At 46.0% G+C, this 24,417-nt stretch overlaps 2 protein-coding genes across 2 annotated transcripts; one reads left to right on the forward strand and one right to left on the reverse strand.

The window, feature by feature from the left end:
- Positions 1 to 1,706: 1,706 nt before the first annotated feature.
- On the reverse strand, positions 1,707 to 6,580 carry LOC118080187 (zinc finger protein OZF-like). Its single transcript, XM_060269285.1, has 3 exons — positions 6,462 to 6,580; positions 5,863 to 5,951; positions 1,707 to 4,709 (listed from the first exon to the last, which is right to left on the reverse strand). The coding sequence occupies exons 1-3, from the start codon at positions 6,578 to 6,580 to the stop codon at positions 3,586 to 3,588; spliced, it is 1,332 nt and encodes a 443-aa protein (XP_060125268.1). The 3' UTR covers positions 1,707 to 3,585.
- A 1,427-nt stretch (positions 6,581 to 8,007) lies between these two features.
- On the forward strand, positions 8,008 to 14,131 carry LOC118081300 (zinc finger protein 501-like). Its single transcript, XM_035107755.2, has 3 exons — positions 8,008 to 8,089; positions 8,917 to 9,014; positions 10,513 to 14,131. Exons 2-3 carry the CDS (start codon positions 8,981 to 8,983, stop codon positions 11,898 to 11,900), a joined length of 1,422 nt encoding a protein of 473 aa, XP_034963646.1. The 5' UTR covers positions 8,008 to 8,089; positions 8,917 to 8,980; the 3' UTR covers positions 11,901 to 14,131.
- The last annotated feature ends 10,286 nt before the right edge of the window (positions 14,132 to 24,417 follow it).

The raw sequence follows: 24,417 nt of genomic DNA on the forward strand, positions 1-24,417 counted from the left end.
CCTCAACCTCGGCCCTCCAGATGTTTTGAGGCTACAATTCCCATCATCCCTGACCACTGGTCCTGCTAGCTAGGGTTCATGGGAGTTGTAGGCCAAAAACATATGGAGGGCCGCGTTTGAGGAAGCCTGACTTAGACAAAGTGGCTCAATCACTGTAGCCAAGGACAGCCCAGCAGAGCTGGGGAGGAGGAGCTCCACTATAGCCTGCTGGGAGACATCAGAGGCATAGCAAAGTAGTGAATATATGCTGGAAGCTGCCTAGAGTGGCTGGGGAAACCCAGCCAGATGGGTGGGGCAATAATAATAATAATAGCAATTGCACATAGCAGTGCGTGCCAGAGACTACGGTAAACCTTTGAAGTTGCTGCAAGCAATGATGGAGGATTGGGAAAGGTTATGGAAGAAGAATATAAAATTTACTGCATGTACTGTTTTAAGAGAAAATAGGATGAAAATGATGTATAGATGGTATTTAACACCAGTAAAAATTGCTAAGATTTACCATAATCAAGATAATAAGTGTTGGAAATGTAAAAAGGTGCAAGGAACATTCTATCACATGTGGTGGACTTGCCCACTAGTTAAGGATTTCTGGGGAAAGATTTATAATGAGTTGAAAAAAGTGCTGAAAAGCACTTTTATTAAGAAACCAGAATCTTTTCTATTGGGCGTAGTAGGAAAGGAATTGCCTATGAAAGGTGTACATTTGTTTTTATATGCCACAACTGCGGCCAGAATATTGCTAGCAAAGTATTGGAAGACACAGAAGATACCTACAGTGGAGGAATTGCAAATGAAGGAATTGCAAATGAAGATGTTGGACTATATGGAACTTGCTGATTTGACCGGAAGACTACGTGACCGGGGAGAGGAGAAGGTGGAAGAGGAATGGAAGAAATTTAGAATTTATTATAAAAAATATTGTAGAATTGATGTATGAGGAGAATTATAAGCAATTGTGAAGTTGCAGGTTAAGAAATTAAGTGAGATAGAATAATAGGTTAGAATATTCATGGATCAATGCCTTGTCGTGGCGAAGGGGCTTGAATAACTCAGAGAAGCTATGAGCTATGCCATGCAGGGCCACCCAAGATGGACAGGTCATAGTGGAGAGTTTTGACTAAACGTGATCCACCTGGAGAAGGAACTGGCAAGCCACTCCAGTAACCCTGCCAAGAAAACTCCATGGACAAAGAATATTATAATTAGTTGTAAAATTGAGAAAAGGATGCTGTAATTGTAATTAGGTTTGGAAAATAAGATATAGAACTTGCCAAGAATGTTATGCAATGAACCGTTAGAAGGGGGACTCGGGGAAGTCCCTTACCAAAATGAGAAAAAAATGGAACTTATATGATGCTGTTTTTTGTTTTCTTTTTTCTTCTTTTTTATTTTAAAAAATGGATGTTATAACAATGTACAATTACATGGATGTGATTCCTTTCTTTTTATAAAATTCAATAAATAATATTGAAGTTGCTGCAAGCAAGGAACCCTGTGTAGGCTACTCAAACTAAGAATTTTGTGGACACCCCAAGCAGACTACTGCAGACGGGGCTGATTTCTGCTCCTGAGACTGCAAACATAAAGCGTCCTTGTTGCTGGGTTGAGCCACAGAGATCTGTGAGTGTAATTTCTTTCACACAAGCACTTGTACATATGCAGAGAAATGGTGAGCATTCTCTATTTTTTTTTGTATTAATATTTTATTGAAAAGGTTTCGATTCTAAAGGAATAAAGTGATGCAAAGAAAAAGAGAAGAAAAATAAAAAAGCACAAAAATGGGTAGGAACCCCCCCCCTCCATATACAATATACAAAGAGCACCCTGACCCATACTTTCTTTTATAAATTTGATATTACTATCCTAATACATATGTAAATATTAACAGTCAATTACATTTTATTTATGAGTATAAACTCATTCCAAACACTGTTATTTATCCAAACAAAGTCTACGTCAGTAAGATCTAGGGCAGAGCTCTTTTCATGTTGGCGACACACTTTTTGGACATGCATCGTTTCGCAACACAGTGATTCAGTTTTACAAGCAAACCGGAGGTTAAACTAACCCCTTTAAAACAATTCCTTCCAGTAGCACCTTAGAGAACAACAAAGTTTGTCATTGGTTTGAGCTTCCATGTCTGAAGAAGTCTGCATGCACACGGAAGCTCATACCAATGACAAACTTAGTTGGTCTCTAAGGTGCTACTGGAAGGAATTTTCTTATTTTGTTTCGACTACAGCAGACCAACACGGCTACCTACCTGTAACTAACCCCTTTAGTTTGGAAAGCTCTGGTCTAGGGTTTCTATCTCCTTTGTAGGTCAAGCATCCTGAAGCAAACTTAGCATAAAGGAAAATGGGAGAAAAGGTGATGCCCCAGGTATCTATCCTATACCTATGCACTCAGATTTGTATAGATCATATTCCTCTCATCCCCACCGGTGCATTGTGGCAGCATCAGCTGTGATAAACCCCCAAACGGCCTTGTTTCCACCTCTTTCTTCGTCTCCCGCAAAAGTACTTTAACACAACCCACAGGGCCCCCCCACTGCCTTGTCACATTGGGGCAGGGAGGCCAAAATTTGATGCACCTCCCACTTGCAGAGCATTCCGAAAGCTGGGGAAAGGAAGTGCTGGGCTTTGGGAAGGAGAGGAGAGGCTCTGGCAGGGTGCTAGAAGTCTCCCATCTCCTTCCCTAAACTGGGGAAGTGCTTACTAAAGTTTGGGAAGGAGGTGGTGTCGGTCCTGGCTGAGGAGTAGGAGGAGTGGTGAAGACCACCTCCCCATCTTGACCCTTTCAGGGAGGAGGAACAGTTTAGATTTACAACAGGGGTTTGAGGGAGGTCACAGCTTGGAGGCAGATGAGGGGAAAAGTTGGGAAATGATGGGAGAGGCAGAGCAGCAGCTGGGTGACCAGTTGCCACTAGAAAGCATTCCAGACCCACCATCTCCCAGAACCCGGCGAGCCTTAAAAGTAGGAGAGCAAAGAGCTCAAAGACAGAGGGCACTTAGGGGCACCCGTAGAGGAGGTGATGAGGAGGAGTGAGGAAGTGGGAGAGACGGGGGCTGGAGATTCACTTGGGACAACACCCAAGTGATGTTTTGGCCTACAACTCCCATGATCCCTAGCTAACAGGACCAGTGGTCAGGGAAAATGGGAATTGTAGTCCAAAACACCTGGAGGGCCGAAGTTTGGGGGTGCCTGATTTAAAGGGTTCCTCTCCAGTGTGTCGAAACAAAAAAATTCCTTCCAGTAGCACCTTAGAGACCAACTAAGTTTGTCATTGGTATGAGCTTTCGTGTGCATGCACACTTCTTCAGACACGGAAGCTCATACCAATGACAAACTTAGTTGTTCTCTAAGGTGCTACTGGAAGGAATTTTCTTATTTTGTTTTGAGTACGGCAGACCAACACGGCTACCTACCTGTGTCCAGTGTATGTTATTGTATGGTCTATTCCTGTAAATAAACGTTTCCCCACATTCCCTGTTTCCAAATGGTCTCTCCCCAGTGTGTTCTGTAACGTAATGTAAGGTAATCTGGGCGAGCTTACAGTAGTTTTCCGCACATTCCATGCAACTAAATGGTTCCTCCTGTGTGCGTCTGCTGATGTAAAGCAAGGCTTCCATTCTTCCTGAAGCTCTTCCCACATTTCGTACACTCAAATGGCTTCTCCCGTGTGTGGGTTGTCTGATGTAGAGTAAGGTGACCGAGCTGGGTGAAGCTCTTCCCACATTCCAGGCATTTAAACGGCTTCTCCCCGCTGTGGGTTCTGTAATGTAGAGTAAGGCGGCTGGGACGCTGGAAGCTTTTCCCGCACTCTGTACATTTAAAGGGCTTCTCCCCTGTGTGAGTTCTCTGATGTTGAGCAAGGCCGCTACTATCAGTGAACCTCTTCCCGCATTCCATGCACTGAAAGGGTTTCTCCCCTGTGTGTATTCTCTGATGGGAAGTCAGGTTTATGAGCTGGCTGAATCTCTTCCCGCAGGCCACGCATTTCAACGGCTTCTCCCCTGTGTGTGTTCTGTAATGTATTGTAAGGTGGCTGGGCTGTCGGAAGCTCTTTCCGCACTCTGTACATTTAAATGGTTTTTCTCCTGTGTGGGTTCTCTGATGTTGAGCAAGGCCACTACTAACAGTATAGCTCTTTCCACACTCCATGCATTTAAAAGGTTTCTCCCCCGTGTGAGTTCTCTGGTGGGAAGTAAGGTGAGTGTTCCTACTGAAGGTTTTCCCACATTCTCTGCATTTAAAGGGTTTCTCCCCAGTGTGTGTTCTCGTATGTGTAAGGAGGGTACTGCTCTCACTGAAACTCTTCCCACAGTCCACACATTTGAATGGTTTCACCCCAGTGTGGGTTCTTATATGTGTAAGAAGGCTCCAACTTGAGCTCAAGCTCTTTCCACACTCCGTGCACTTAAATGGTTTCTCTCCCGTGTGGCTTCTGCAATGCCTATTTAAGTTTGATTCGTATCTAAATATCTTCCCACACATGGGACAAATTTTCTGGCTGTTTCCTTGTCCGTCTTCCTGCAGGATTTGGGGTTCATGGACATTAACCTCCAGAGAAGGTGAGGATTTCTCTTCTCCATGCTTTTTAGGTTCACTTTCACCTGCAACCATCTCTTTTCCTTCTTCAGCTGTAGGAGTTTCTGACGATAGCATAGATGTCTCCTTAGAATTCCCATTATTCCGCCCATCATCTGGGGTGAAGTTTGAGAAGAATAAAACATTTTTTTAAAAAAAATTCCAGCAGAAAACAAAGGATTTCAAACTGTGTGTATATGGGTTCATTATTTTATGTTATTTGCAGACACCAAAAGCTGGGTTTACCTTCTGAATATGCTGTCCTCCAGGAGGACAATATAAACTCCGTCCTGGTCAATGTCCCACTTTACATCAGCAGGCACAGATCTGTCTGTTCCTTTGCCTTCAAATCTCTCTGCAGCAGAGGTTTTCAACCTTTTGGGGCCCATGGCTCCCTCAACCAAATGCAATCTTTCTGCAGCACCCCTGTGGGGATCAGGAGCTCAGTTATGTCACCCCTTGCCTGCAGAGCTGGCAGCCTCTCACCCCTTTTCGAACACTTTCCCTTGTGGAGTGTTCCCTCAGCCTCTTCTCCTCGGGAGACCTCTGGGCAGCTGCTGTTGTGGCCTGGTCTCTGAGCTGCCCCACCTCCTCGCACTGCCTCCTCACACTCCCCCACAGGGACCTGGGAAGCACCCTCTGGCCAGCCCCAGAGAGACCATTCACCTGGGGAGCTTGGAGTCAGGGCTGCTGCCACAAACAGCTGTGCAAGCCTTTGGGAGGCAGAGAGGCAAGAGGGTATCCGAGGAGGGAGGGAAGGAAAGAGGGACAGAGGCCAGTGTTGCCCAGGGCACCCCTGAGCATCATTCAAGGCACCCCAGGGTGCCACAGCACAGTGATTGAAAACCACTGCTCTGCAGGGTTTCACATGGGGACTCTAGTGATCACAAAGACAGGATTGAACCTTCGGATTTCTACATCCAAAGACTACATTCTAACACTGAACTCTGGGTTTTCTCCAAAGGGAGGGGGTGGCTCAAGATTAACACTACCCAAGTTTGCTACTTTGTGCTCTTCCCATTACTGTACAGTGGTACCTCGGTTTAAGTACACAATTGGTTCCGGAAGTCTGTACTTAACCTGAAGCGTACTTAACCCGAAGTGAATTTTCCCATTGAAAGTACAGTCATAGCTGCCAAGTTTTCCCTTTTCTCGCGAGTAAGCTATTCAGCATAAGGGAATTTCCCTTAAAAAAAGGGAGAACTTGGCAGCTATGAGTACAGTATAGCCTTTTCCCTTGACGGTTCAAAAATCTGTACCGTACCGTACCTGCCAATCTCTCACCTTCCCCAGAGGCCGGGCGAATTGGTTCTTCTCTTTCCAGCGAAGACATCAAGTCTGCTTTGAGAATGTCTTTCCTAGAAACACAACAGGCCGAGGTTTTTTTCTGAGAACAAAATACCCAGGGATCCAAAGTAAACCCATTGCATTGCTCTTTGAAACCATCCTGGAAGCCAAGACCTCAGTTTTAAACTATTTAAACCCATCAGGTTTTCTGATGATCTCGGACATTCAAAGCTCTGGGGGCGCAAAGGTCCCCCACCCCCACCCCAGCAAGGCTGTTTACCCCATAGCGGGTTTCTCCTGTCCGGGCTGCATCATGTTTCCCCCTCCCATCAGAAGGCGGCGCCTTTCTTTTCAGAGCTGGGGGGGAGGCTTTAAAAGGGCTTTAAAAGTGCTTTAAAAGTGCTTGCATTGGCAGCACTTTGGGCCACACGACGCAAGCGCGCAGCACGGATAATCCACGACCCCACCCCGTGCATTTCCCGAGGAAAAGTGCTCCGCGTGGGAGTGTTTCTCCTTCATTACCCCTCAAACAAATCCTCCCTGGGTTCCCTCCCCCTTTCACTACCCCACAAAAATCGCACCTCGGCGCTTTGCAGCCGTTCCTCTGCGCGCACGTTTCCCAAGAGCGCTTCTGCAACGCCCCCAGCGCTGCCTTTGGATGGCAATTTCCTGCTTCTCCGGGAAGCAAAGCCCGGGTCATTCGCCCAGGGGAGGGCTGCCTGGGGGGCTCCCTCCCTTTTGCCTACCGCTGCTTGCAACTTCCCCCATTTAATGTGGGGAAGAGAAGACACCCCCTTTCGCGTTTATCTGGGGCTCGGTTCGTCCATGAGGCTCGCTGAGGATTTCTCCACCCCCCACATCGCGGTGTTGTATTTTAGCGCTGCAGCTGCTCCAGGGAGCTTGAGGGGAGAGAGCGAGCGAGCTGGAAATGCCCCTGTGCAAAGCACCATAGGGGATCATAGAATCATAGGATCATAGTTGGAAGAGACCACAAGGGCCATCCAGTCCAACCCCCTGCCGAGCAGGAAACACCATCAAAGCATTCTTGACAGATGCCTGTCAAGCCTCTGCTTAAAGACCTCCAAAGAAGGAGACTCCACCACACTCCTTGGTAGCAAATTCCACTGCCGAACAGCTCTTACTGTCAGGAAGTTCTTCCTAATGTTTAGGTGGAATCTTCTTTCTTATAGTTTGAACCCACTGCTCCGTGTCTGCTTCTCTGGAGCAGCAGGAAACAACCTTCCACCCTCCTCTATATGACATCCTTTTATATATTTTGAACATGGCTATCATATCACCCCTTAACCTTCTCTTCTCCAGGCTAAACATACCCAGCTCCCTAAGCCGTTCCTCATAAGGCATCTTTGACCATTTTGGTTGCCCTCTTCGGGACACGTTCCAGCTTGTCAGTATCCTTCTTGAACTGTGGTGCCCAGAACTGGACACAGTACTCCAGGTGAGGTCTGACCAGAGCTGAATACAGTGGTACTATTACTTCCCTTGATCTAGATGCTATACTATAGATGCAGCCCAGAATTGCATTGACTTTTTTAGCTGCTGCATCACACTGTTGACTCATGCCACGTTTGTGGTCTACCAAGACTCCTAGATCCTTTTCACATGTACTGCTCTCAAGTCAGGTGTCTCCCAGGGATCTTCAAAGTGGCGCAGCGTTTGCAAGATCATCTTTGGATCCCCAATCCCCTGCAGAGAGATCAGCTTAGGCATCGTGAGTTTTGCTCCCCCTGTGCTGTTTTTAAGCGCTACAGCTGGGGTGTCCTTTTGCAGGCCCCCCCAAATCTCCCGAGAAGGAAGAGAGCTGGAAACGTCGCATGACCGTAGAATTGCAGAGTTGGAAGGGGTACCAAGGGCCATCTAGTCCAACCCCCCTGCAGTTCAGGAATCTCAGCGCAGGATGGGGAAAGCCTGGCCAGATGTGTCCCGTCCCCCCCACCCGCGTTGCTTTCTGCAGCCTCCAGCACAACATCAAAGGAGTAGCAGCAAGAGGAAGCGGGGGGGGGGGTGCAGGCAGCTCCCTGTCGCTCAGTCCTCCCCCACTAGACAGATGAACCGAGCTGTGGTTTCCTAGAGAGGCAGGAAGCTGCCATCGCAAGGGGAGTGGGGGGGGCGCTGTTGGAAGCCCCTCCATATTCCATGGGAGTGGACGAGTCTTGGAGAGAGGGAAGCTGGAGCGCGCAGCGGACAAGAGGTGCAATGCATGGGGGTGGCGTGGCATGGGGGTTAGGGGGAAGGAGGAAAGGCCCCCCCCACTCCATTGGCAATAGTAATAGAATAGTTACAACAATTGGTTGTAACATCGCTGTTACATTTCATTAATTACATTCCATTTATAATTGAGCCGCCTAACCTAACGACAAATAATTACAATTTCAACAAATAAAGGCTTGACATATCTTGCTTTGCATGTCATGCATCTATCTCATATATTGATTTCACCTTTTAAGTTGCATTACTGAAATAAATTCACTTTTCGACGATATTATAATTTTCCAAGTTTCACCTGTGTTCAGCTTGGGTAGGGGGACCAGATGCATTGTTGAAGAGGAAGCAGCATTTGGGAGTGGGGGGCATAAATAATAATAATTTATTTATACCCTGCCCATCAGGCTGGGTTTCCGCAGCCATTCTGGGCGGCTCCCAACAAATATTAATAAAAAAGCAATAAAACATCAAACATTAAAAACTTCCCTAAGCAGAGCTGCCTTCAGGTGTCTTCTAAAAGTAAGATGTAAGGATTGACATGTGGCCTGTACTGTTTTTAGAGAGCACACATGGGCTTAGCCAGGGGGCAGCAACAGCTCCCCCTAAATTACAGTAAGTAAATAAATAAAAATACTTAACTAACTGACCAATTGCATCACAGATAACTCGGTTATGCCCCCCTAACATAAAGCCTGCTCCCCCTAAAATGAATCCTTCATTTCCTTTTCTTAAATCTTCCAACATTCAGCTTCATGGATGTGTTGGGAGAGAGGGAGAAGAAAAATTCCGTATATTCTCTTTCTCTTTCTCCAGGGTCTGGATAAACGTTCAAAGAGGTGGCTGTGCATTTCACCCTGCTGGATCCAGACCAAAGGTCATGGAGGAGAATTATGGGACTCTGTCCTCTCTAGGTAAGGACACGTCCCCCCCCCCCCATTCCTTGATTAAAATACGTTTGGGGCATATTCCCATAATAATAATAATAATAATAATAATAATAATAATAATAATTTATTATAGTCATACCTCTGGATACGAATGCTGTGGGTTGCGTACAACATGGGTTACGAATGCACCGAACCCGGAAGTAACAGAACGGGTTACTTCCAGGTTCGGAGGTTCGCGCATGCACAGAAGCGTCGAATGACGGCATGCACAGAAGCGCTGAATCGCAACCCATGTGTGCGCAGAAGTGCTGACGCGGGTTGCATACTGCTCTGGATGCGAACAGGGCTCCGGAATGGATCCCGTTTGCATCCGGAGGTACCACTGTATTTATACCCTGCCCATCAGGCTGGGTTTCCCCAGCCACTCTGGGCAGCTCCCAACCGAATATTAATAAAAAAGCAATAAAACATCAAACATTAAACACTTCCCTAAACAGGGCTGCCTTCAGATGTCTTCTAAAAGTCAAACAGTTTATTTCCTTGACATCTGGTGGGAGGGCGTTCCACAGGGCAGGTGCCACTACTGAGAAGGCCCTCTGTCTGGTTCTCTTTAGCTTCACTTCTTGCAGTGAGGGAACCGCCAGAAGGCCCTCGGCGCTGGATCTCTGTGTCTGGGCTGAATGATGGGGGTGGAGTCAGATGTACTAGGATGAGGACGTTTGGGCTTTACAGGTCAGCACCAACACTTTGATTTGTGCTCGGGAACATACTGGGAGCCAATGTAGGCCTTTCAGGACCGGTGTTATGTGGTCTCGGCAGCTGCTCCCATTCACCAGTCTAGCTGCCACATTCTGCATTAGTTGTAGTTTCCGGGTCACCTTCAAAGGTTGCCCCACGTATGTTTAGAGAAGGAACACAGATCAGGAAGAGGAACTGGTTCCGCACAGAGGATCCTATCTTCAACCTCTGGCATCTCCATGGGGGAAAGCTAGCAGCTGGTGGGAATGCCCTGAGATCATGGGAGATCCACCTGCTAGTTGAATGCGTCCACGCGGAGGTTTGACGAAGAATCAATTTGACCTGGTATGTGGAAGCCTCCAAATCAGGCATCCCCAAACTGCGGCCCTCCAGATGTTTTGGCATACAACTCCCATGATCCCTAGCTAACAGGACCAGTGGTCAGGGATGATGGGAATTGTAGTCCAAAACATCTGGAGGGCCGAAGTTTGGGGATGCCTGCTCCAAATGTTCTTGAGGGCTTTTAAAGTGTTTGAAAAGTGCCCATCTCTGCCCCAAGGCCAGAAGGCCTGCCGCCTTCTTCTGAATCTCCAGTAGGTAACTGATGCTCCACTTGTTTTCCCAAAGCTGATATCCAGGAGGTCCACTGTTAGCTGGTGCAGGGAATCCTTGGCTAGGAGGACAAAGCTTCCACATTTCTTGGGAATACTAAAATCAGAGAGGCAGCAAATTGGGGTCAACTGTGATAATATCTCATGTTTCTACCTTTTCTCTCACCCCCCAGGAAATGATGGATTGAGCAGTGAGAAGTGTATGGCAAAATATTTGGTGTCACTGGAAAAAGCTGAGCATGAATCAGGAAAAAAGATGCTTGGAAGTGAAAGAGGACCAAGAAGGGATGAGGGAAACCACTCAGAGGATAGGGGGAAGGAGGTGCCTGCTTCCCAGAGTGCTGCTGTCCAGGAACCCCTGAGCCAACAGGAAGATCACAAAAGAAACGGCAGGAAAGCATGCTTGGTGTGTGGGAAAACATTTAGACATCAATCGAACTTAAATATACATTGCAGGGTCCACACAGGAGAGAAACCATATACATGCATCGAGTGTGGGAAGAGCTTCAATCTGAGAAGCAATCTTACTAGACATCAAAACACACATACAGGAGAGAAGCCGTATAAATGTATGGAGTGCGGGAAGTGCTTCAGTGACAGCAGTAGCCTCACTCGACACCAAGCCACCCACGCTGAGGAGAAACCATACCCTTGCATGAATTGTGGAAAGAGCTTTTGTGTGAGGAGTAGCCTCCTTTTACACCAAAGAACACACACAGAAGAGAAGCCATTTAAGTGTGCCGAGTGTGGAAAGAGCTTCATTGAAATCAGTAGCCTTACTAAACATCAGAGAATCCACAGAGGGGAGAAACCGTTTAAATGCAAGGAGTGCGGGAAGAGCTTCAGTCAGAGCGGCAACCTTACGTTACATCAAAGAACACACACGGGCGAAAAGCCATGTCAGTGTGCCGAGTGTGGAAAGTGCTTCCGTAGCAGCAGCAGCCTTACTTTACATCAGAGAATCCACACGGGGGAGAAACCATATACATGCGTTGAGTGTGGGAAAAGCTTCAGCGTCCGTAGTAGCTTTACTTCACATCAGAGAATGCACACACAGGATAAACCGTTTAAGTGCGTGGAGTGTGGGAAGAGCTTTAGTCAGAGCAGTAGCCTGACGACACATCAGAGGACACACACAGGGGAGAAGCCGTACAAATGTGTCAGCTGTGGGAAGTGTTTCAATGACAGCAGTGGCCTCACTTTACATCAAAGGACCCACACAGGGGAGAGACCCTTCAAATGCACGGTGTGTGGGAAAAGCTTCAGTCTGAGTAGTAACCTTAGCAGACATCAAAAAACACACACAGGAGAGAAGCCATATAAATGTATGGAGTGTGGAAAGTGCTTTATTGACAGCAGTGCTCTTACTTTACATCAGAGAATGCACACAGGGGAGAAACCATTTAAATGCACGGTGTGTGGAAAGAACTTCAGTGCAAACAGTCGGCTTGCTAGACATCAAAGAATACATACAGGAGAGAAAACATGGTGTGGGAAAAACTTCGGGGACAAAGCAAACCTTTGGGGACATCAAAAAACCCACACAGGTGAAAACCTGTAAAACTGCATGGGGTGTGGACCTTGGAAGACTTCCTAAACACTAAAACACACAGTGGCGAAGTTACGGAAAGGTACAAAGTGTGGAAAAAGCCATGTGAGCACCAGCCTTCCTCAACATCTGAGAACCCTTGGAGGAAAGAAACCCCATACATGTAAAGAATATGGCTAATTTCTGCGTTATGAGAGGACTGATTTGGCTGCAGTGACATATCCTTTAGACCTTTAAAGCCCTAAACGGCCTCGGCCCAGTCTACCTGAAGGAGCGTCTCCACCCCCATCGTTCTGCCCGGACACTGAGGTCCAGCGCCGAGGGCCTTCTGGCAGTTCCCTCACTGCGAGAAGTGAAGCTACAGGGAACCAGGCAGAGGGCCTTCTCGGTAGTGGCACCCACCCTGTGGAACACCCTCCCACCAGATGTAAAAGAGAAAAACAACTACCAGAATTTTAGAAGACATCTGAAGGCAGCTCTGTTTAGGGAAGCTTTTAATGTGTGACATTTTAATGTACTGTATTTTAATCTTTGTTGGAAGCCGCCCAGAGTGGCTGGGGAAACCCATCTGGATGGGCAGGGTACAATTATTATTATTATTATTATTATTATTATTATTATTACATCCAGGTTCAATGACTGGAATGGGCGCTGCCTTTGAAAAGTGCTCCAAAACTTCAGCTGACTCAAAGATCAGCAGCCAGATTGTCAGCTGGGGCTGGTTATAGCCTGGGGAACATACGACTCCCTTGTTACAACAGCTCCACCAGGAGTACCAGTTTGTTTGGGGCACAAGTGCTGTTCATGAACTGTATATGACTTACGTCCAAGCTATCTGAATGTGTTCCCTCATTTGAAACTGCCCAGGTTCTGAGGTCTTCACGGGAGGCTCTTCTCTCGGTCCCACCAACCTCACAGGCATCCTTGATAGGGACACATCAGAGGGCCTTCTCAGTGGTTGCTCCCAGACTTTGGAACTCCCTGGAAAAGTTAGACAGACTCCCTCCTTCTTGTCCTTCTGCAGGCAGGCGAAGACTTTCCAGCAGGCCTTTGGGAACTGCTGTTTTAATGAAAGGGCTGCCACCATACTGCTTTTATTGTAATTATTAGTTTGGTTTTAATGGATGTGCTAGATGTACACACACTATCAGTGTTGATTTAAAAAATATATATCCCCCCCTATTTTTAGTGGTTCTTATTATCTGTAAACTGCCTTGAGTCCCATCAAGGTAATAATAATAATAATAATAATAATAATAATAATAATAATAATAATGTTTCCCACTTCTGAGAATGTAGTGAAAGTTTATGGTGGGACTGCCCAGAGGTATTTAAATAGTGGGAAATGGTTTGTGAATAAATTGCCAAAAATACTCAAATAATCCCATCCCAATTTTAGCACAGATTTGTTTACAAAATCTGTGGCATGATCAGCTGAAAGGGTTCGGCTCCCAGGAACTGTTAACGTGGATGCTTGTGACGCCCAGAATTTCATTTGTGCCCAAATGGAAACTTGCCAAGATGTATAAGAACAAATCTTCTGAGTGCTGGAGGTGCAACAAAGAAAAGGGGTCTTTTATACATATGTGGTGGAATTGTCCTGCAATAAGCATATACTGGAATACAATCTATGAAGAACTTTAAAATTGTTAAAATGTACGTTTAGAAAAAGACCAGAAATATTCTTATTAAACATAATACCAGAAGAGATTAGATAGATAGATAGATAGATAGATAGATAGATAGATAGATAGATAGAACACTAATGTATGGGATAGTTGCAGCAAGAGTTTTGGTTGCTAGAAAGTGGAAGAGTAAAAGCTTACCCAGCATAATGGATTGGCAGATCTTGATGTTAGAGTACCTGCAGTTAGCCAAAACAATGGGAAGAACAAGAGGACAAATGAAACAAAATATATATAAGGAATGGAGGATGTTCAAAGAGTATTTAAGGAGTAATGGTATATCGGAAATCCTAGTGGCAGATCTAGGCTGAACCTGGTATAAATTTAAAGAAATAAAGAATGTGAAAAAAAGGAATGAAAAGGCAAGTAAATAGTCACAACTGTGCGATAAAATAACGAAAATATATATAGACTACAGAGAGAATAATCGGAAGTTTGGTTTTTCATTGTTGCAGTTTTTATTTATTTTTTCTTGTTTTCTTGTATTCCTTTTTTCTTATAAATTTCTAGTTTCGTTTTTTCTTTATTTTCTTTTTTCTGATTCTTTGTATTGTATTGCCTTGTATATATATATATATATATATATATATATATATAATTTGTGAAAGGTGTAAATATTGTATAATGTATGTATGTATGTATGTATGTATGTATGTATGTATGTATGTATGTGGTATTTTAAACTATTAAAACAATAAAGAATTGATGAAAACAAACAAACACACATTTCCTTTCCTTTCCTGTCTATTTATAATATTTGCCAGCCTGGAGCTCTGGTCCTGCAACCTCCCTCCAGGGGAACTTCCTCACTCCCACCATCCCTCTGAGGGTCCTGGGAGGGAATGCTTGGAGGTGGTGGGGAGAGATGCAGGTTCCTGGGAGGGAGGAAGAAGCAAAAGGAGCCTCGGTGCTGGGGACACTGCGGATTCTGCTTCAGGGGACCCCGTTAAATAGGGTTGCTACCTTTGTTCCGGCAAAATACAGGGCGGTTGGGGGTATTTCCTCCCCCCCCCCTTAATCTGTTGCTGAAGTTATTTCAAAGCAATCCATTACAATCTGTTGCAGCCTAACAGGACGCCCCCCCCTCCGGGATTTCTTTCTCTCTCTCTCTCTCTCTCTCTCTCTCTCTCTCTCTCTCTCTCTCTTATCATTCCAACAATTTGCTCCATTGCCCCTCCCAACAATTTCGTTTTCCAGCAGGTGCAAGGAGCAACAAGGCAACCATCTATGTTGGGCCTGAATCTCCTCACAATTTTTCGTTTTAAAAAAATCATTATTAAATGGAGCACCATTAGCACTGAACTCCTGAGAAATTATTCAGAATTTATAAAAAAATAATAATTCCAAATGCATTGGAAATGAAAGGAACATGAAGGGATATATTACCACGTTTGGTGAACATGTAAAAAAGTCAAAAATATTATTGGGCATGAAATCACATTAGATGTATCACAAAGGTAGAGGTTGAAGCCAGGGAGTCTGATGTTCGCTTATGAAAACAACCCCGGCACCTTTGATGCAGAAACATTTAGGATTCCATCTGCCGTTTGGGTCATTTAGCAAAGAGGATTTCACAAGACACAGAAAATGTGGAACTAGAAAGGGCTTGGCTGACTTTCACGTTCAAGGTAAGTTTCTAAACTACAAAGGGGAAATAGGAGGAGGGAAACCTTTCCCAGTGGAGTAGACATATTCAACCCAAACATCAGAAAATTGTCCACCCATCACAATACTCACAAAGAGCCCCCCCCCCACATCCATCAATGAAGTATCACCAATAATAATAATTTATTTACATGCCTCCTATCTGACTAGGTTCCCCCAGCCACTCTTAGGTGGCTTCCAATCCGCACTTTCTTTTTGGGATGGAGAGGAGGACAAATTGAGGATATGTTCAGCCCAGTACTATTTTTCCAGAACAAGAGGTGCCGGAACTCACTGCAAACGCCTCTCTTGTTCTCTTCTAATGGCAATGGCACCTACCTGAGAAGGGCCGGAACGGAGTTACTATGAGTTCCGGCTAAAAAAAGCCCTGTTTCAGCCACATGCATTGTCGAGAAGGCCATGAAGTGTCACACAGGCCTATTGGAGGCAGCCTCAGCATGGATGCCACCCCAAACACCACCACGAGAGGGTTCACCACCACCACCACATCCCTCAGCTCAGTGACAAAGAACATTTACAGCAGAACTTTCCCTTCAGTTGACAGAAGCAATTCCTTGGATCCCTGCTTGGAGTGTAGAATGACTTACTGCAATCTTTAGCTAAAACATGATATAAAGGTATAAGTGTCAGCAGCAAACTCAGACCTATTTCTTCATTGTGCGTCAGTACGGCGCCATCTGGGCTCATTAGAGAAACTTCTTTTAGCCCTCGAAGGCGATTGTGGCAACATTTAAAATCCTGTCATTCGGGTTTTTTCTCAAAGAGGAATATTAAGAGCTGAGAAGGGCACAGAAATGGGGTCTTGGCTGGACCTATAATGAGCTCGAAGTGTCGACTGTGAGGACTAGGGTGATGTATTTGTGATTTTTTTGGTTTGGGACTGCAGAGTGGAGGAGGGAAAACACAGGACCTTTTGAAAAGGGCTGGCAGTCTTTGAAAACAGACAAAAGGACGGCCTAATATGGTCACACTCTTATCTATGGAAGCATGTTGTGTGGAAAAAGCAGGGAAAGGCCTGAACATCATGTGCTGCTTGTGAACTCCTGCAAGTTTCTGGCTTGTGCTCTTGAAGATGAGATGGTGCCCTTTCATGGACCTTGGGCCAGATCCTGCAAAGCAGTTATTGAAAGAGGGCCAGGATTCATTGCTTTTGTTTTGTAGCCGTTGGGTAATTTGATTGTAGTTGGTAATGAAGCATTTCATTTCTTTGCTTCAGGTGTGTCCAACCTTTTCTTGTAACTTGTAGATGGATTAATGCATTATCTTCGAGCATTATTATGGGGGTCAGAGTAATACATTTTGTTACGTGTGTGTTGGTGAAGTTACCTTTGAGTGGAAAGCTGGACTATAATCAGACAAACCTATAAAGGCACATGCGCAAACACACATGCATACTCAGGAATAATAGTGTTCATTGCTTTAAAATCCCTGGAGGAGGAGGAAGCAACATGCCTTGAGTTAATTCCCACATATTGTTGGTTACAAGCAGAAGTCAAGCCAACTAATTCAGATTAACACCATCAGCTTCTGTCTATCTTTTTTTTGGGGGGGTGGTCCCATGCATCCCCCCCAAAAAAACCTTTCTGGAACCGTCTCTTTCCTTCCCCTCCTCTTTTCCTAACCTTGGGGGGGATAGCATCTCATGCACGCAGCACAATCACATTCTTCCCAGTTTTTCAATTGGAGAAGGGCTCTTTCTCGTTTCTGCCCCTCCCTTGGAAGTACCCTCTAAGACTGCAGAGCTTATTTAGGGATCCCTCTGTTGTGCAAACTAAAAGCAGGGAACTGCATGGATTCCGTGATCTCCGTAATAATGCAGAAGTAAGCAGAGACATCACCTTGCCGACAAAGGTCCATATAGTTAAAGCTATGGTTTTCCCAGTAGTGATGTATGGAAGCGAGAGCTGGACTATAAAGAAGGCTGATCGCCGAAGAATTGATGCTTTTGAATTATGGTGCTGGAGGAGACTCTTGAGAGCCCCATGGACTGCAAGAAGATCAAACCTATCCATTCTGAAGGAAATCAGCCCTGAGTGCTCACTGGAAGGACAGATCCTGAAGCTGAGGCTCCAATACTTTGGCCACCTCATGAGGACTCCCTGGAAAAGACCCTGATGTTGGGAAAGATTGAGGGCACTAGGAGAAGGGGACGACAGAGGACGAGATGGTTGGACAGTGCTCTCGAAGCTACCAACATGAGTTTGACCAAACTGCGGGAGGCAAAACAAAATAAAAAAATCCTTCCAGTAGCACTTAGAGACCAACTAAGTTTGTCATAGCATACCTATGTGCATGCACACTTAGTGGAACACAGGAGTGCCTGGCGTGCTCTGGTCCATGGGGTCATGAAGAGTCGGACATCACTAAATGACTAAACAACAACAAAGTCCTACTCCTTTGTCATCCATCTACAAGTTGCAAGGAGAACGTGGGACACCGCTGGAAAAAAAGAAAGGGAATGCACAATTACTAAAAACATTTTAAAACAAATTTATAAGCAATGCCATGAATCCTAGCGCGCTAGAAACGACCAAGGGTCTGTGTAAAGGAGCCATCTGTGGCTCAAGCCTTACCTCGCATCAAAAAAAAAAAATCCACACAGGAGAGAAATCATATAGATGTTTGGAGTGTGTAAGGAGCTTTGCCCATGGAATTAGCCTTACTTTACGCAAGAGAACCCATGTAAATGCTTGGAATGTGGAGAGAGCTTCCGCTCTCCGCTCACATCGGAGAACTCATATCGGTGAAAAGCCATATAAATGTTTGGAGCGTGGAAAGCGCTTCAGCAATGCTCAGACAGCTGAAGGGGGGGGCGGACTCTTCCCTCCTTGACGTCAACCGCCCCTCCCCACAAATGCAAATCCTCCTTCTCTCCGCCCCCTCCCCCATCTCCCACTCCCATTTTGTTGCACCTTTCCGTCCCCTGCGCACCCAAGGCTCCTTCTCTCCACTTCCCATAAATATCTCTGTGACGTTTTCTTTTCTCCAAAAGCCTGAGAGCAAGCAAGTAAGAAACGTTTGCATTTTGGAAATCCCCCCAGGTTCCCCACCCCGGCCCAGTTAGAGGGGAGGACTTCCGGGGAGGGGCAGAAGCGTGCGCGCGCGGGAACGAGAGAGAGAATCCCCATTTGAAAAGCTGCGCGGGAGGCGATTGTGCTGCGCGCAGGAGATGCTGCTTTCCACACACCCCCAAGGTTAGGAAAGGGGCAGTTCCAGAAAGGAGGAGGGGGGAGATGCAGGGGACCACCTCAAATTCAGCTCAAAGAAAGTTGCAAATGGATGGTTGTGCAGCCGGCTCCCCAGGAAAGGAGGAGCAAGGCGAGGCAGGAGAAGAAGCGGATTTGGGAGGTATGGCGGGGAAGGATGCGCAGCTAAGGGAGAGAGGCAGGATGGCTCTGGGAGGAGGAGGAAGGCAGGTGCTGTTTGGAAAAGGAGGGGGGGTCTGTGCTGTGTAGGAAGGGCTGGAGACCACCCAGTATTTGGTCCCTGCTAGCTCGCATAAGGACAAGATGGTTGGACAGTGTTGTCGAAGCTACGAGCATGAGTTTGACCAAGCTGCGGGAGGCAGTGGAAGACCGGAGTGCCTGGCGTGGTCTGGTCCATGGGGTCACGAAGAGTCGGACACGACTAAACAACAACAACAGCTCGCATCAGAAAAGGACTGGTGGAGCCTGTGCTCTGCGTGCTCACCTCCTGGGGTCTGCAGGTAGCATCATAGAATTGCCTAGTTGGAAGGGACCTTGAGGGTCATCTAGTTCAACCCCTTGCAATGCAGGAAAGTTTGGCCCAACATGGGGCTCAAACCCCATGACCCTGAGATTAAGAGTCGGATGCTATATACGCCGACTGAGCCACACATCAGCGCTGAAACCCTGAACAGTGAGGGGAAAGAGAGGAGGAGGAATGGAAGGGAGGCAGCTATGTTACAGCTCCAGGATGGCAGAGGGGTAAAAAAATGAAAGCTTCTTTCTTGTAAAGAAGCTGGTAAAATGCGGTCTAGACAATGCTACCATTCAGTGGATTTGTAACTGGCTGACTGACCAAACCCAAAGGTCAGTCAGCCCTTCTGGAAGAGAAGGTGCAGCAGCTTCAGGGGCGTGTATCTACGCTCCAGAGAATTAAAGAGCTGGAGCTTTTCTTGGATGCAGCAGAGCACACTGTCTGCACCAAGGAGGAGACAGGGGATCTCCCTGAGGAGGAGGTCAGTTCCCCAACACAGCAGCCAGATGTATGGAGGAACGTGACTCATAGAAGTAGAAGGCCCAGGGATCGCTCTGAGTGCTTAGAATTACACAACCGTTTTGAAGTGCTCATGGAAGACGAGGAACAGACTCCACCTGAGGATCTCTCCCTCATCACAGTTGATGAGGAATATGAAGACGAGCAACCAAGTCAGTCCTCTGGAAATATGCAGGTAACCTTGGAAGGGACAGCACATAGAAGTATCCCAACCAAGCCTATGAAGAGGCGTGTAGTGGTGATTGGGGATTCCCTACTGAGGGGTACAGAAGCAGTGATCTGTGGGCCTGACAAGATGTCTCGAGAGGTGTGCTGTCTACCTGGGGCCAAGATCAAAGATGTAACAGAACGGCTGCAAGGAATCATAAAACCCACCGACAAATACCCCTTCCTTTTGGTGCATGTGGGAACCAATGACACTGCAAGCCATAGCTTACAGAAGATCAAAAATGATTATGAGGCTCTGGGCAGGAAGTTGAAGCAATTAGATGCACAAATTGTCATCTCTTCTGTCCTCCCAGTTGAACGACATGGCCCAGGGAGAGAGGGAAAAATAGGGGAAGTGAACAACTGGCTTCGCAAATGGTGCAAACAGGAACGGTTTGGATTCCTAGATCACGGTCTGCAGTTTCTTGAAGATGGACTTCTGGCAAGTGATGGACTGCACCTCACAAAAGTTGGGAGGAATGTTTTTGCCACAAAACTCAAAAACCTCATCAGGAGGGCTTTAAACTGACTTATGTGGGGGAGGGAGACAGTGGTCCTGAAGGTAGGAGTCTATCAAATGCTGAAGATGATCATCCAAATGTCAAGGACCAAATGGAGCAAGCAGCATGCAGACCTAGTGGTGGGACGAAAATATCCTTAAATAAGAGACATGGGGGAATGATCAACGGTCTTCAATGTCTGTATACTAATGCACAGAGCATGGGAAATAAACAAGATGAACTTGAGCTCTTGGTACAGCAAACTAAATATGACATAATAGGCATCACTGAAACCTGGTGGGATGAGTCTCATGACTGGAATGTAGTAATAGAGGGATACAATCTATTTAAGAGAAATAGACCAAACAGGAAAGGAGGAGGAGTAGCTTTATATGTTAGGGATATGTATACCTGTGAAGAGATCCAGGATTTAAAACTTCAAAGCCAAATTGAGAGTATCTGGGTCAAAATTAAGGGAGAGAAAAACAACAGTGACCTCATTGTGGGAGTTTACTATAGATCCCCAAGCCAAACTGAGGACACAGATGATGCCTTCCTGGAACAGATGGCCAAGCATTCCAAAGGAAGTGAGATAGTAGTAATGGGGGATTTCAACTATCCTGATATTTGTTGGATGTCAAACTCAGCCAAGAGCATAAGGTCGAACAGATTCCTCACTGGCCTTGCAGACAACTTCATTGTCCAGAAAGTGGGAGAAGCAACAAGAGGATCAGCCATTTTAGATCTGGTCCTAACCAATAGTGATGACTTGGTTAGTGGGGTAGAAGTGGCAGGATCATTAGGTGGGAGTGACCATGCTCTTCTGGAGTTTATTATCCAGCGGAAAGGAGCAACCAAGCATACTAAGGTCCAAATTCTAGACTTTAAAAAAGCCGACTTCAGAAAACTTAGGGAAACGCTGGGTGAAATCCCATGGACAGTAATACTAAAAGGGAAGGGAGTTCATGATGGTTGGGAGTTTGTTAAAAGGGAGATATTAAAAGCACAACTTCAGGCAATACCAATGAGACGGAAACATGGAAGGTGCCTAAAGAAGCCAGGCTGGCTATCTAAAGAACTTTTGACTGAGTTAAGATTTAAAAGGGATATGTACAAAAAATGGAAAAGGGGGGAAATCTCCAGAGAGGAATTCAAACATATAGCCAGCACGTGTAGAGACAAAGTCAGAAAAGCTAAAGCACAGAATGAACTCAGGCTCGCCAGAGAGGTTAAAAGCAACAAAAAGGGCTTTTATGGGTATGTCCGTAGCAAAAGGAAAAACAAGGAAACAGTGGGGTCACTCAGAGGAGAAGATGGTGAAATGCAAACAGGGGACAGAGAAAGGGCAGAACTCCTCAATGCCTTCTTTGCCTCAGTCTTCTCCAAGAAAGAAAACAACGCCCGACCTGAAGAATATGGAGCAGATGATTCAGCAGGGGAAACACAGCCCAGAATAAGTAAGGAGGTAGTACAAGAATACTTGGCTAGTTTAGATGTATTCAAGTCTCCAGGGCCAGATGAACTACATCCAAGAGTATTAAAAGAACTGGCAGAGGTGATTTCAGAACCACTGGCAATAATCTTTGAAAATTCCTGGAGAACAGGCGAAGTTCCAGCAGACTGGAGGAGGGCAAATGTTGTCCCTATTTTCAAAAAGGGGAAAAGAGAGGACCCAAACAATTACCGCCCAGTCAGCCTGACATCAATACCAGGAAAGATTCTAGAGCAGATCATTAAGCAAACAGTCTGTGAGCACCTAGAAAGAAACTCTGTGATCACTAAAAGTCAGCATGGGTTCCTGAAAAATAAGTCATGTCAGACTAATCTGATCTCATTTTTTGACAGAATTACAAGCCTGGTAGATGAAGGGAACGCTGTGGATGTAGCCTATCTTGATTTCAGCAAGGCCTTTGACAAGGTGCCCCATGATATTCTTGTAAAGAAGCTGGTAAAATGTGGGCTAGACAATGCTACCATTCAGTGGATTTGTAGCTGGCTTACTGACCGAACCCAAAGGGTGCTCATCAATGGCTCCTCCTCATCCTGGAGAGTAGTGACTAGTGGGGTGCCACAGGGTTCTGTCTTGGGCCCAGTCTTGTTCAACATCTTTATCAATGACTTGGATGATGGGCTTGAGGGAATCCTGAGCAAGTTTGCAGATGACACCAAGTTGGGAGGGGTGGCTAACACCCCAGAGGACAGGATCACACTTCAGAATGACCTTAACAGATTAGACAACTGGGTCAAAGCAAACAAGATGAATTTTAACAAGGAGAAATGTAAAGTACTACACTTGGGCAAAAAAAATGAAAGGCACAGATACAGGATGGGAGACACCTGGCTTGAGAGCAGTACATGTGAAAAGGATCTAGGAGTTTTGGTTGACCACAAACTTGACATGAGTCAGCAGTGTGATGCAGCAGCTAAAAAAGCCAATGCAATTCTGGGCTGCATCAATAGGAGTATAGCATCTAGATCAAGGGAAGTAATAGTACCACTGTATTCTGCTCTGGTCAGACCTCACCTGGAGTATTGTGTCCAGTTCTGGGCACCACAGTTCAAGAAGGATACTGATAAGCTGGAACGTGTCCAGAAGAGGGCAACCAAAATGGTCAAAGGCCTGGAAACGATGCCTTATGAGGAACGGCTTAGGGAGCTGGGTATGTTTAGCCTGGAGAAGAGAAGGTTAAGGGGTGATATGATAACCATGTTCAAATATATAAAAGGATGTCATATAAAGGAGGGAGAAAGGTTGTTTTCTGCTGCTCCAGAGAAGCGGACACGGAGCAATGGATTCAAACTACAAGAAAGAAAATTCCACCTAAACATTAGGAAGAACTTCCTGACAGTAAGAGCTGTTCGGCAGTGGAATTTGCTGCCAAGGAGTGTGGTGGAGTCTCCTTCTTTGGAGGTCTTTAAGCAGAGGCTTGACAGCCATCTGTCAGGAATGCTTTGATGGTGTTTCCTGCTTGGCAGGGGGTTGGACTGGATGGCCCTTGTGGTCTCTTCCAACTCTATGATTCTATGATTCTATGATTCTATGGTGCTCATCAATGGCTCCTCCTCATCCTGGAGAGTAGTGACTAGTGGGGTGCCACAGGGTTCTGTCTTGGGCCCAGTCTTATTCAACATCTTGATCAATGACTTGGATGATGGGCTTGAGGGCATCCTGAGCAAGTTTGCAGATGACACCAAATTGGGAGGGGTGGCTAATACCCCAGAGGACAGGATCACACTTCAAAATGACCTTGACAGATTAGACAACTGGGCCAAAGCAAACAAGATGAATTTTAACAAGGAGAAATGTGAAGTACTACACTTGGGCAGAAAAAATAAAAGGCAGAAATACAGGATGGGTGACACCTGGCTTGAGAGCAGTACTTGTGAAAAGGATCTAGGAGTCTTGGTAGACCACAAACTTGTCATGAGTCAACAGTGTGATGCAGCAGCTAAAAAAGCCAATGCAATTCTGGGCTGCATCAATAGATCAAGGGAAGTAATAGTTCCACTGTTTTCCGCTCTGGTCAGACCTCACCTGGAATACTGTGTCCAGTTCTGGGCACCACAGTTCAAGAAGGATACTGACAAGCTGGAACGTGTCCAGAAGAGGGCAACCAAAATGGTCAAAGGCCTGGAAACGATGCCTTATGAGGAACGGCTTAGGGAGCTGGGTATGTTTAGCCTGGAGAAGAGAAGGTTAAGGGGTGATATGATAGCCATGTTCAAATATATAAAATGATGTCATATAGAAGAGGGTGAAAGGTTGTTTTCTGCTGCTCCAGAGAAGCGGACATGGAGCAATGGATACAAGCTACAAGAAAGAAGCTTCCACCTAGACATTAGGAAGAACTTCCTGACAGTAAGAGCTGTTTGGCAGTGGAATTTGCTACCAAGGAGTGTGGTGGAGTCTCCTTCTTTGGAGGTCTTTAAGCAGAGGCTTGACAGCCATATGTCAAGAATGCTTGATGGTGTTTCCTGCTCGGCAGGGGGTTGGACTGGATGGCCCTTGTGGTCTCTTCCAACTATGATTCTATGCTGTTTTTAATGGTGGTGGGAAGAAGATCCTCTTTCAGGCATAACTCCACTGTCCTCCCATGGTGAGGTTCAGGAGGGGAGTGCTCCTCTTTTATCATGGAAACGACAAGTGGGAGCTCCACGCCTAGGCAGGCTTATCATTCAGCGACAAAACATTTTGGGCAGGAAAATGCCTGCAGGGCCTCTGAGGCTCCCTTT

The sequence above is a fragment of the Zootoca vivipara genome, chromosome 2, assembly GCF_963506605.1.
Source record: "Zootoca vivipara chromosome 2, rZooViv1.1, whole genome shotgun sequence".
Lineage (NCBI taxonomy): Eukaryota > Metazoa > Chordata > Lepidosauria > Squamata > Lacertidae > Zootoca > Zootoca vivipara.